The 14,429-nt window shown below is 39.9% G+C and overlaps 1 protein-coding gene across 2 annotated transcripts in view; it reads left to right on the top strand.

Annotated features, from left to right (window-relative positions):
* chst15 (carbohydrate sulfotransferase 15) overlaps positions 1-14,429 on the top strand; it is a gene marked incomplete at its 3' end in the record, with an annotated part of 52,382 nt that overhangs the window by 32,690 nt on the left and 5,263 nt on the right. For both annotated transcript variants that reach the window (XM_014007030.1, XM_014007031.1), the window contains 3 exon segments: positions 2,394-2,972; positions 5,025-5,364; positions 11,918-12,061. In XM_014007030.1, the coding sequence (XP_013862484.1) occupies positions 2,535-2,972; positions 5,025-5,364; positions 11,918-12,061 (922 nt within the window).

Here is a 14,429-nt window from a genome sequence, read left to right as displayed (position 1 = left end):
TATATATATATAGGTGATTTTACTGTTCAAAAAGACACTGTAGTTTTGGATATGGCAGCATTAAAATGAGCGGCGTCAACAGATTGTTTTTCATGACGTGTATGTCAAAAGACGAYCATGCACGTTCAAAAACATCACTTTAGGAGGAGCCTGCATGTTGAAAACTAACAGAGAAAACCCTCGCAGCAATGCATGAGAACAAGTTGAGATTGAAAACTGAGCAGATTTACACCTTTCTCAAAGGGGAGGACTGTTTCTGTAAGGTGAAGCAGCTCAGCTGGGGGTGAATGAYACTGCTTGAGTAAAAACCCTCTGACTCTGCTGCCTGCGAGCATTACAGATGTGCTATAAGATGTGAGCGATAGGWGTTGGTTGCTGGGAGCAGCGGACGATATCTGCTGCTGTGAGGAGGAGTGACTCACTTTAACGTTGTTTATATCAGCAAGCAGCAGCAGGCTGCAGGTGTGGCTGTATCCATTGCAGTTGTGAGCGTGAAGTTGTGAAATAGGACGAGACATTTCTGTCTTTCTGTCCTAGACGTCGGCTCTGTAGGATTTTTGTCATTGTGCCGTATTATATTCACATCCAGTCGCGTTAGCTCAGCTTCAGACACAAAGAAAAGCTCAAGGATAACGTGGACGTTTGCTACTGCAGGAGCATTATCATCAAAATCCCAGAATCTTTCATCCTTTAAACATTGCCCTCCCTCCCTCTCTTTTTTTATCAGCAGGTGACTGTTCTTCCATGTGAGTTCATAGAGAGGAAAACTATTTTCTGATAGTATAATCCCTCCTGCAGGTCAGCCTGGATGTTGCTGATATTTGTGTTCCTACCCAGGAGAGTCCAAAAAAAGGCCTTGTAGTTCTCAGATTGAATGCTTTCCTTATCACTCGCTCCATATTGTGGCTTTGATGCACATGGAGGATGGGTTTTAWAGACGGAGGTTGGTTAGGGTGTTGCTGTCTGATTACAACAGGAAGTCTAGAAGGAAGCCAAAGAATTGATCTGAACCTGTACTGTAGGAGGTTTGCACCCGGGCCTGCATTTAACCATACAATGTATATACTGCATTAAAAGTTTGCTAATTTTCAATCACATATTTGTTATATTGGTATATTTYCCCCCCCTCTCTCTCTCTCACGAGACCTCTCGAGATCAAACCTGAGTTCAGAGTAAACAAACATGGCCAATGAGGAAGAAGGAATRGTGATAGTTTGTGGATTATTTTTAACAGAGAAAAAAAATTTAATGGTACAAAAAGACATCTTTGAAATCCGCCGGACTTTCTGGTGCTCCATGGCAGTTGTTTGGTCTTGTAYGTTAGATGACCCTCCGTGTTTCTCTTCGCTTTCTGATTGGCCACACATCACATTCAGTTTGTCCTTGCCCCCGATTTGAGGTTGGAGTGTTCCTTTCCGAGAGACCACTCCTTACACACCACATAAGGCAAAAATATCTCCTACACAGCAAAAATGCCAGTGTTAATTTAACACCTACAGTGTTAATTTCAACACCAACAAAGTGTCAATATGTGTCCACACTCATTATTATTAACAAAGGAAATTGTGTTGTTAGAAAGGTTAACAGACACCACAAGGTGTCAATACACCATATATGTATTTGAGAGTGTACATTTAACATTCAGAGTTAATAACAAACTCTCTGTAACACTACTCAGTAGTTAGTAGAAAAATATWATAGAGTCACTCTTCACACWCTAAGAAGTACYTCTCACTCATGGTGTCRATTTTTGGCCAATAACATAAACTTAAAGTTGAACAACTTGATCAAACTGGACAAGAAAACTAACCTGAACAACTAATTTTTACTCTCATGAATGTCTTTAATGGTCATAAACATGCAAAAATGTCATTTCTACAAGATTTCTCAGCAAGGAATGCTGGGTAAATACTGGTCTGTCTGACATGAGGTGGAAGAGGGCGGGGCTTTTCAGAAAACTTCTTTCAACACTGTGGTGTTGTATAGCTACACTGTTAAGTGTTATATAAGACTTAATAGTGTGTGGAGCTTATTTAACACTGTCCAGTGTTGAGACAACACTGAGGAAATCAACACTGCGAATTAACACCAACACTGGGTGACCGTTTACTCTGAAAGTCTTAAAATAACACTAGTGGGTGTTAAATCAACACCCAAAAGTTTAACACTGAAATTTTAACACTCCTGTTTTTGCTGTGTAAGATTGTCTTTAGAGMTTCACAGTGTYCTTAAGATTATCACAAGGGCAAAAYTGGKCCAAAAATTGTCACAATTACCTTGCCATWCAGTAAGTCACGTCACATTCTTCATCATGGCATCGTACACATGCTTTGCTTGCTGTTTTTTAAGTGTATGTTAACTGATCTTTATTTGTGCAACTTTCTGTTTCTCAGTCTGCAGGTGTCAGTGGATGAGGTGGATTCTTCTCCACCGACCATCATGGATGTCAACCCCCTCTGCTGGCCTCTCCCCTGTGCCAAAATGCCAACTTGTTGTGTCTGAGCAGTGACACCTTGGCTACACACGCTGTGGACATGATGACCCAGATGGACTACAAGTACAGCCTTCTGGGCTCTACCGTGGAGGACTACCACAAGAGGCCACTGCTCCTGCAGGTGGACAACACACCTATGAATGTATTTGCAGTTCTGCAAGTGAAACGGGAGCTACCGAAGCGCTGGAACAGCGTGGGYTGCAAGATCCGCCTCTATGGCTTCCTGTTCGGCCTGGCCATCACGTTCTTCATCATGGCATCGTACGTTTTGACCGGGGACAAAAAGGGCCTCGTCCTCACCCCGTCCCCTTACCACTTCAGCAGCCTGGTGAGCCCAGGACCTTTTGCCTTCAACCTTTCCTCGGCGAAGGACTACGCACACATCAAACTGGTGGTCAAGTCCATTACATCCAAGGTGGAGTTTGGCAGCAGTCGACAGATTCCGGATCTGAAAGCACTAGTTAAAAGTGATCCACATGTGAGTTCAAAGCCATGTTCTGTGTCTGTTTGTTCTGATTTTAATGCATTCAGATACAAACCCAGGGCTGAAAAAGTTGGGATGTGGTGTAAAGTTGAGCTAAAACAGAATGCAGTCATTTGCTGACTGAGTAAAGAAGAAGTCATGTGAGCAGCAGTCAGAAGCAYGGCCTCCTTCTCTGCGCCAAARYGGAAAACTGYTCTGTGGTCAGACAAAACAAAGTTTAAAATWCTGTTTGGAAGCCGCAAACTCATATTCAAAACTAACTTTTTTTCCCCCAAAAAATATGCTACAATTGATTTCTTAGTGGTTGCTTTCTATTTTTATCGACACAACATCCCAGCTATTTCAGAATAGGGGTTGTAGATTTTAGTAAATAGTTTGTAATCATCACTATATTAAAGCTGTTTATTCTGCATTTATTTTAATTAGTTATTGTGTCCTGACATAATCCAGTGCCGCCTACACAAAGTCCAAAACAGCCACACTGATGTAGTGTCTAATTTAATTTATAAAGCAGTAAACATGCACTTAAAATCTTGATTAACACTCAGGTCAAATGCCCATAATTACTTTTTTTTATTTTAAAATGTTTTTCAACACATTGTACCTCCTTCTTTGTCATTTTCACCTCCAAGCTTGATTCAATTAATTCCTAGTCTAGGCTGTGGTGAGGCTACATGTGACAAAGCTAATTTCATTTTGAAGGATTTCATGAATAGGAGAGTGAGGCTGCTGGACAATCAATACTGCATTAGTGGATGGTTTCAGCATTAATTGTCCCTAAAGTCGCTGCTGCTCCACAGGCTGGTGAGCGAGTCTTAATAATGTGGCCTGCTGATGTGTTTGAGGCAACAAAAAAACTTTTGAAATCACAGTAAGGAAGCTGTTGGAAATGTGTCACCTCACATTTACACCTAATCGTGTATTAGTTTTACCTCTAATGTGCGCATATAATGGAAACAAAAATGCACGACCACATAATGGGACTACTTTTAAAGATTATACACATCTTCACTGGCTGAATGAGGAACCTTGAGAAGTCAGAAGAGAGATTGGGGACAAAGATGTCATTATTTAAAAATTATACTTATTTTACTGTCATGCGCTATTTTYCTTTTGTAGTAGACGCCTGAAAACAAAAACAATTATAGATGACTATTAAATTTACATACATGTTGGAAACAAATGTAACAAGATATCAAACAGATGGCCAGAGAACCCATCAAACAGGTCAAAGAGAAAGTTGTTAAGAAGTAGGGTTAGGTTCTAAAACAATATCCTAAAATGTAAGCATCTCATGGAGCACAGTTCAATCCTTCCTCTGAAAAAAGGGAAAGTAAAGCAGGACAGCAAAACTACTGAGACAACCTAAACCTGTAAGCCGGGCAAGAGGAGCATTATTCAGAGGATGTATGACATCTCTTTCAGTTTTATTTTTGTGTTTCTACAAATTAATCCCAACCATAACTAACCTTAATGCAATTAAACACACGCTTGCTGACTGTAACAGCCTTAGTCACAGGGATTGTCTGAGCTTTCTGACCTCATTTCAACAGATTTTGTTTTAAATGTTAGAAACCAGAACTGAAAAGCCTCCAAGTTCAAAAAGGGAAGTGACAGATTCGGTCTGTCAGAGCTGCCTCAGTAAAGACACAACTTGTAGCTTCAGATACTCCCTGAATGCTAACAAATGGCTTGGTAACTGTGCAACAACTCTTTTGATGCTTCCATCAGTCTCTCATGAAAAAGAGTGCATCCATGTGAAAAGTTCAACTTTTTCAGCACTTTATCTTTAGTCAAACCTGCTCCTCTGTAAGCAGATTCTTCTCTCGTGATGTTTTTATATATCTCTAGACAAAACAGCATTCTGAAAAGTCTCAAAATGTTAGCCAGTTCTTTTTTTATGATTGCATGAAAAGTGACTGGAAAGCTTTGTTCCCATGGAGCAGTCTTAGCGACAACAGTTTTGCAGACGACTTTGAAATGTGTCTGAAAATGCGAGGCTTGAACAGTTCGACAGTAATAACTTCCCCCCCTGTCTCCTAACAGATGTTTTCTGTCGTTCCTCAYCAATTCCTGCCCGGTGTAAGGAACCCCTGCTGGTACGAGGAATACACCGGGAACGTCACCTCGGATCCGTACAGTACTAATTTGTACGGGCGATACTCACGACGCTTCCGGACCGTTTTTCAGCACCTGAGGAACACGTTCCGCGACCACTTGACACATCGCAGCAGGAGACTCTACCGCATGCGGTGCCTTCCCTACTTCTATATTATTGGTCAACCAAAGTGTGGCACGACGGACCTGTACGACAGACTGAGGTTGCACCCCGATGTCAGGTTCACCACTTTCAAAGAACCGCACTGGTGGACCCGAAAGAGGTTTGGTAAGTAAARCATCCTGTGGCGGAGACCTCAAGCTTGGCCACAAGAATGACTGAGAGTATTAAACTTGTGAAACGTGATAGTATAAAGTTTTTCAGAAAGTAATTATTGGCTGTACATCTACAGTGGTTGGATAGCACTGGTGGGCAGCGTTAATCCAAAAATTAGCTCCGCAATTTCTAAAGCGCTTATGAAAATATTTAGGTCCGCAACTTCAAAAGCGCTTATGCCACAGGAAAACTAGCGGAAGCTAATTTTAAAGCTTAAATTCAATTTGACACTTACTAGCTGGCAATAATTCATGTACAATATATGCACAACACTGCCAACTAGTGGTGTATGAACCCTTTTACAGCTTATTCCTATCCGATTGCTGGGGATGTGATTTCCTGAAATAGACCTTTGGCTCCTGGTGTAAAAATTAAAAAGTTGTTGAGGATTGCTAGTTCGGCTGCTTCTTTGTCTTTTTCTTATTCTTTTTATAAAAATTAGTAAGACCGCTAAAGCGCAAACAAAATATTTAGGTCCGCAATTAGCGGATTTGCGCTTTAGCGGGCTGGTGCCCACCACTGTTAGATAGCATTGCTCTTTTTAATACCACGGGGGTGAGTGCACTGCAATCTTGTACTGTCAGTAACGATAAGGGACGTCTTTTGAACGAGCCGAGAACAGTGTTTCAAAGGTTTGAGCAGAACAGTTTTGACATCAGTTTTCTGAGTGAATATAAGAAAAGAAGGGGTTTTCTTTATAATTACACACATTCATGAATGTGACATTTACTAAACATTTCTGTTCAGTCAGCCATCGCATCAAACTAAAACATGAATATTCAAGACGTGTGCCATTCCATGAATAATAATAAACCAAGATCATTTTCCACCAGTAAATTGTAAGCTTGGAGTTTTCAGCTCTCGCGTTGTATTTCTCTCTACGGGGCATTTTAAACACTAATTGCCACCCCCCTCCTCCTCCACTGCCTTTACACCAGCCGCTAACTGCTGCAACCTTTTCATCTCCGTACATATATCCTGAACTCACAGGCAATGCAGCTCATTAATGACTGAGCCAAAACTCCAAGCAGAACAATCCGCATCAACTTCACCGTAACCCGTGACTAAAATTTTTTCCTGTGGTTGAAGCCACTTCAACACATGAAAACCTGCGTTTGAAGGTTTGCATCTTTCGAGCACTAGTCGACACGCACGTCACTCACATTTACTTCACTGTATCGCTCTGCTGTGGTTTCCTCAGTCAAATTTTTGTTTTTGCTGCTCTCGCATTTTTTCTAGCAGATCACGCTTGCCGTACCCTCGTATATTAGACCGTTAATATTTTTTTTTACAAACATGATTGAAATAAGCAGCAGATCATTCCATTCAAGCAAAAATCTTAAATGAACATTTTTAAATGTAACTTTTTGGACTGTGTTTTTTATTCACTTTAGGACTAAATGAGACTTGGTCTTAATGTGTTAGCTGTGTGTTTTTCTGTTAGCAGAACATATTGTGAACCACAGCACAGATTTTTACTGATACTCTCAGAAAGTGATCACTGGACAGTATATCTAAACCTGATTAACTTTTGGAGTCAGACTGATTTAAGAAGCCAGGCATCAACTTTAGAGAACACAAAAATGGCTATRGCTCAGTCAGTTTTACACATACAGTGGTGTGAAAWAKTGTTTRCCCCCTTCCTGATTTCTCATTCTTTTACATACTGTTTGTCACACCAAAATCTTTCAGATCGCCAAACAAATTCAAATGTGAGACAAAGATAACACAAGTAAGCACAAAATGCAGTTTCTAAATGAATGTCTTTATTATTAAGGGAAAATTAAATCCAAACATACAGGCTCTTTGTGAAAAAAGGTAAATGCCAAGTAAACCTAATAACTGGTTGGGCCACCATTAGCAGCAACAATAGCTGTGTTTCCGTTGACCATGAAAATGCGCAAATTAGCATTTCGAAAATAAATTTGCTTAATGGAAACACGTCAATTTCGAAAAAAAAATATGTTTTTCGACAAAATATTTTTGCGCTAGGATGAGGTGGTTTTTTTGGCTATTTCGAAATTGGTGTTTTTCGCAAAACTGCAATGGAAACACTTTTTTTGCATCACAGGAATCACGTGATCAACAACCGGCTGTTTCTACTGACGAAAAAGACGACAACGAAGAAGATAACAGGAAGTAAAAGTAGTAGTAATATCACAGAAATAGTATAAAATAGTAAACTCACTGACCACAATTTCCCAAAAACACAGCATACGTAGCCGCTCCCAAGTAGGGGCTTGTYGCTGGAAAGCCTCGATAAGACACTGACGTCTCCTCTGATGATGAGCRCTAGTGTTGCGGTAGCAATATGCTATGTGTTCACATCCATTGCCGCCATGCTTGTAATGACTTATCTCGAGAACAAACGTATTCACACGACTTTAATAGCATTTCTTACTTAATGGAAACACCGCAGTTGCGAAACTGTTTTTCCGACATTAACAGAATATCAACAAAGTTTTGCGCACATTTGCAATGGAAACGCAGCTAGTGTCAATYAAGTGTTTGCAATAATGCTGTCTTTGACAGCGCTCTGAAGGATTCTTGTCTCACTCATCTTTGCAGAATTCTTGTAATTCATCCACATTCGAAGGTTTTCAAGTGTTACGCCCCGTCTAGGAGCAACCAGGACGTAACAAAAGGTGGAAAAAWTCCAYAGCAYGCACACACTCAAAACATAATATGACGGCAGTGATAACATCAAGATTGAACTGCCTTTTTAAGGTCATGCCACAGCATCTCAGTTGGATTTAGATCAGAATTTTGACTAAGSTATTTGTTGTRCGTAAGCCATTCAGASGTGGACTTGCTGGTGTGTTTTGAAACTCAAGTATGMTTCAGCTTGAGGTCACGAACATCTGGTTGAACATGCTCCTTCCTTCAGGATGCTAGACAGCAGAATTCATAGTTCCATTCACCACAGCAGGCCTTCCAGGTCCTGAGGCTGCAAAACAAACCATCACACTGCCAYCACCATATTTTATGATGTTCCTTTTCTGAGATGCTGTTACTTCTACTCCAGATATGTAACTTAAACMTTCCAAAAAGTTCAACTTTTGCCTCAACAGTCCACAGAGTATRCTCCCAAAATCTTGGGGATCGTCAAGATGTTTTCTGGCAAACMTGAGATAATCCTTTATGTTCTTTTTTATCAGTAGCGGTTTTCATCTTTAAACTCTGCCATGCAATCCATTTTTGCCCCGTATCTTTCTTATGGTGGAGGCATGAACACTGGCTTTAACTGAGGCCAGTGAAGTCTGCAGTTCTTTGGATGTTGTTGTTGGGTCTTTGTGAACTCTTGGATGAGTCGTTGCAATGCTCTTGGGGTAACTTTGCTCATTACTGTTCCATGCTTTCGCCATTTGTGTACAATGGCTCTGACTGTGGTTCACTGGAGTCCCCAAGCTTTAGAAATGGATTTACAACCTTTTCCAGACTGATTTTAAATTACTTTGTCTCTCATTTGTTCCTATGTTTTTTCGGGTTTCAGCATGATGTGTAGCTTTTCATGATCTTTTGGTCTACTTTACTTTGTCAGACAGGTTTTATTTAAGTGGTTTCTTGGACAAGTGTGGCCGTAATCGGGCCTGGGTGTGGCTGGGGAAATTAAACTCAGCTTTCCAAAGATGTGATAAACCACAGGGGAACCTTTACGATTTCACACAGGACCCTGCATGTTTGGATTAATTTTTCCCTTAATAATATAGACCTTCATTTATGAACTGCATTTTGTGTTTGTTATCTTGATCTGATATTTAAATTTATTTGGTGATCTGAAACATTTAAGTGTGACAATATGTAAAAAGGAAAAAAAAAAGAAAAAAGAAATCAGGAAGAGGGTAAACACTTTTTCACCCCACTGAATTTAGCCTAATTTTGCCATGGTAGTAGCTGGAAGTCATCCCCAATATGCACTCACAGCACTAAGGCGACATGCATTTCTCCGCTGTTCAGAAGTCTCAGCTACAAAGAGCCTACCGCTGCCAGAGTTCTGACTTGGCATTCAAAGAGGTTGAACAGTTGGCATCATGTGATTTACTCAAACAAAGAGACAAAACAACGGGCGTCGCGGAGTACGACAGCAGACATCTGCTGGTGTGACAGCCCTGTCGTCCCAAAGTATGGTCGCCGTCGTGGTTTTCCTGTTGCAGGAGCATCTGTGATGTTTTAAAAAAAAGCTGCCGTGCTGTGACAGATGGGATTTAAAGCCAAGCAAGAGCTGGTTGTGAGAATATATCTGTTATGAAAGCGCTAAAAAAAATCTTTTCTTTTAACCAACTCACTTAACTTGTTCTTCATGTTTTCCATAAAGTCTTTGGAAATACAAGGTTTTACAGTGAGTTTGGCACAAACAAGGAAACTCGTCACATGTCTATTATTGAAACTGTCACTAATTTTCTTGAATAATAGACAGTCTTGTTCAGCTCTTGATGCAGAGATCAGCAGTATGAGTCAGTATGCATTGGCAAATAATATGTAGATATTTTCCAATAAAACATGCACAGAGTGGCAGTTAAGCTCAGCCTCTCGACTGATGGCTGTTTAAAGTCAGATTGTAAAGTCAAACAAGGAGTAGCTAATGGCTCAGTATTGATTTGTTTACATAATGTATAGAGATCATTTTTGTTTAAGGATGGGGGCATTATGTAAGTTCGACATATATTTTTGAGCTTTATAACATGTTATAATGTCATCCCCTCATCAAAAACATACCCAAAGCATTGCTTTGACTCATTAATGTGTGTTTGAGAAATCCTTGAATCTCCTGTGGGGAACACTTGCTGGTACAAAGCTCCACCTATTTACACAAAGCTCCTCCCTGAAGCTCAGTCTGCATCCGGCTCCTGCTCCACAGAGTATGTTTCCCCCAAAACGGTAGGAGGTTTTTAAAGAGACGGAGGCCAATTTCAAGTTGTTTAGATGAGGCAAAGTCAAACTAATTTTTGATATATACAGCATTTTCATAACAACTGGGAACATAGCTACTTGATTGTGGTGTAGAATTGATATGTGCCTGGAAAATACACAATACACCAGTGGCACTCTCACATTGATTGCCAAGGATTATACTCACTATTCTGAAATTGTTTTTAGTTGTTTACATGCTGCTGAATCTTAGTCTATTATTACTTCTGAAAGCTTTCTAAAATATTTTTTTTATACCCAGTCCTCTTACTGACCYGTTGACAATTAACTTATAGTACATAGTTGCAAAATGCTCCTCCAGTTTCTTCTTATTTGTATCGCCTACTTTTCAAAATTGTTTTTTTTTCATAAAAATTGCACAATTTTCAATCTAAAGATGTTTAACAGCCTAAACAATCTTTTTGAATTTCATCCAATTCCCGTCTTTATCCATAATCCCTCTGAGATTTCCAGCATCTGTTCAGTTCGAATGCAGGACTTCACTCAATTTATTCTAACTTCTTAATTTTCTATGTTTGAATTATTTGCTTTAATTTATTTGCCTCCTGCTTATACTTTCTGCAGCTTGCGGCGGCACAGGTGTACCTCGGCGATAGGTCCCCTAAGTTTATGTCCCCCTTCATTTCTCCTGCTTTCATGTTTGCTCTTACTTTGTTTTCATCCCTTCCAGACCCATACTTCAGACTTGGCGCTGCTAATCAGTAATTTTCTCCCAAGTCGTCCTCTGAGGACACTGAATTCAAATGGCCTTGTTTTGTATTTATTTATTTCATTCGCCTTCGAGGCTGGGCTCGGCTGATGCATTGAAAAAGGTGAATTGATGCGGTCTGTGCCACATAACTTTCTCAGGCGAGCTGGCTCAATCTTAAGCAAATGCGCCCGTTTTATGCAGCTGAAGTCAAGACAAACGACCTGTTTGGAAAGCGCTTGACACTTAATTTATATGAAAAGCAAAAGGAAGGAGAAAAGCAGGACACAGAAATGCACTCAATGCAGACAAAACAGATCCATCACACCTCATACAAGTGTGATTGTTCGAGATGAATAATGAGGTTGGCTGGCTTTTTGGCCACTTCACTAAAGTTTTCTAGCCATGTCTTTCCTGCTTTTTAGAGGAAGGACCGCATCAAAGCATCACTAAATGTAGCAGATGGCTGAGTCACCTCATTATCCTTATGCTGCATGGATGCTCTTAACAAATGCATACAAATTATATTTATCGTAATTTTTTTGACGCATCATTTCTGCTCTTTTCATTTTTTCCTTTGCTTTTAAAGCCCTGACTTTACACAAGCTGTGAACTGAAAATTCTAAAGCAAAAAAAAAAAAATTCTCCTGATTAATTTGGTTTGGATCTGAACTTTGATCTCTTCAGGTCACACTGCTCTCAAGGTGACAGCGAATTTTTGTCACAAACAGAAAAAAAGCTTAAAAGGATACTTCAAAACTAACAGAAGGTTATCAATAATTGGTGAAGTCAGAGCATGGAGTTTGGGGAAGAAAAACAAGCCAGGCAAGGCTAATGGCTAAAGCTAACCATCCATGTGAATTCACCTTTGCCGTCTTGCTTCATCAGGCATCATTCGTCTCAGCGAGGGCTTCCATGATCGATACCCGGTGGAAGACTACCTTGACTTGTTCGATCAGGCTGCTTATCAGATCCAGGGCAATCTGACAGCAAATACCAAGGGGTCCCTCAGCCACCCAAACATCATCATAGGTAAGTGATGCAACACAACGTTCACGTAACACTTAAAATAATCAAGTTTAAATTATCTGCTTAAACTGATCCTCGTGATTTAATAAAAAGAAGACCAGTGACATTTTCTTTGGTGTTGGTTCACTCGTGCATCAATATGTGAATGATCTCTGAGCTTTATCTTAGGGTTTTATGAACATCTGCAACCTATGTTATGATTCAACTGTAGCAACAGGTTGTATCATTTTAGGTATATTACTGTATCTTGTTTTTTTACTGTAAGTTATCAAGTCAAATAATCAGCGAATACCTCATTTTTCCACACTAGCAGCCACTTGCTGAGAAGCTCATTTACTTAGTTGTTTGACAGTCAAGAAGATGTTATTCAGTTTTCAGTCTCTGTTTCTGGGGAAATTATTTATTTGTTAAAAAAACATTTTTTTTTGTATTTGTTTCTTCTATTTAAACTCTGAATAACATACAGAACCATGACTTCGATGTACATCCTGACACAAAAAAAGCTCCGTGTTCCCAGTACCATAATAAATGTCGTATAAATCCAAGAGTACATAAAAAGTAAAGAGATATCTCCAACGCCAGTTTCAGTGGAATTATGTTTTATTCACTTTTAAGTTTAAAAGAACAACCACAACCACAGCCACTGTTCAGGAATTATAATTAAAGCATGATGGATTACCTAACAGTGATGTGCTGGAGATATTAAAAGTAGACATGTTTAAGCTAATTAAAACCTTTGATTTATCTGCGGGAGGGTTGCTGTAAATTATTAATGTAAAGCGTGAAGTTAAAACTAAACCTCCATCCTTGTGCCAAAGCAGGCCAACTTGTCTTTGTGTCAAACATCAAATCTACTTCTTATGATGAAGTGTAACCTAGTTACTGACATCCAGCTTTTTATACTGGTCTACACTTCACTTTGAGCGCTGCAAAAAATGTGACAAGAAGCTGCTTATGAGGATTTTCTTTTTCTTTCTACTCTTCTGAAACACTACTGGTCTATAACATGAAAAGTACATTGAGAACGACACGTCTGAGGAGAGTTGAGTTAGCAGGATACAAACACGTGAAGCGCCTCCTGACATAATCAGATCTGTAGGCAGCTGTATCAGCACAAACATTTCCTGTTCTGCATGATCTTCCTGTTTTGTCACAGCATCAGTTTGCACTGCTCCAGTTCCTGGTTATCGCTCGCCATCAAATGTGACCCAACACTGAAATAAAAGACAGCGGCCAATATGTATTCTTTAAAGGAGACATCATCTTTTTAAATCCTTCTTTTTCCACATTTAAATCCTTCAGTTGGGGTCTATTTGAAGTAGAACTGCATGGATTTGGTCCGAATTCCTCCTTATTGTAACTCCACAAGCCCCTCTTTCACCCCCTTTTCTGAGCTTGTCTCAGATCAACTCATTTTGAAGCTGTCTCTTTAAATGAAAATTGAGCGCTCCACACCCTGCCTCACTTCAGCTTCCAGACTAGTTTGATATAGGGGCTTGCAACTATATAGTGGCGCAGAAACCTTTATTTACAAATTAATCAAAATATGTCAAGGGAAGACTTGTCCATCCAGCCTTATATGTTGGAGCCAGAGTCTGATCCAGAGTGATTGGAAAATGAAGATGATAAAACTGCCGTCAGTAAGTCCAGCCTTATTTGGCAGTTTTGTCGCAAATAATTTGACATCATAGAAAATAGAGAAAACAGCTTGAAAAATATGGTCCAAATAGAGTGTAAAGATTTCTACGCAGCACTGGGAGAGACAAATGTCAAACTGAGTGCACGTCTAGAGAAAATGTATTTAGCTGTAAAAAGTGTGTGTGTGTGGGGGGGGATTTTGCATGATGTGTCCCCTTCAAATGTTACCGTATTTCTTCAAGTATAATATGTAAAACAGAACCCATAAAATCATCCATAAAGTTGGGGGATAGTACTATACCTGGATAAATATTTTTACTTATGTATTTTAACTGAAATATCGGCTTCATTCACAAAATGCCTGAGTCTGGAAATGAGACCGCATCGTAAAAAGCAGTTGAAGCGAGCTCTCCTGTGACACTCCTCCGTGCTTCAGAGCGAGATAAAAACAGATCCAGGCAGGAGACATGATGTGAACAAAAGGAAAAAAATAGTCCTGCACCTTAGTAATGATAACAAACTAATGACATTAGCATGTGACCGGACCGCTGCTGGAACAACAACAAACACCGGTGTTCTGAAAAAGTTTGTATCCCTGAAAAAATGTTTCCCCACCAGAGGGGGCGCTCACGAGTAGGAAGTAATCTGCTTTTCCCCCAGAAGATAGCCCAAATTTCATGTGAAGTCTCTGACATTTGTGTTGGCACATCCTGGTGGACTATGTGTAAAATGC

This window comes from Austrofundulus limnaeus, unplaced genomic scaffold (genome assembly GCF_001266775.1).
Source record: "Austrofundulus limnaeus strain Quisiro unplaced genomic scaffold, Austrofundulus_limnaeus-1.0 Scaffold39, whole genome shotgun sequence".
Classification (NCBI taxonomy): Eukaryota; Metazoa; Chordata; class Actinopteri; order Cyprinodontiformes; family Rivulidae; genus Austrofundulus; species Austrofundulus limnaeus.
The sequence above is the reverse complement of the archived record's forward strand: the minus strand, read 5'-3'. Positions and strand labels throughout refer to the sequence as shown.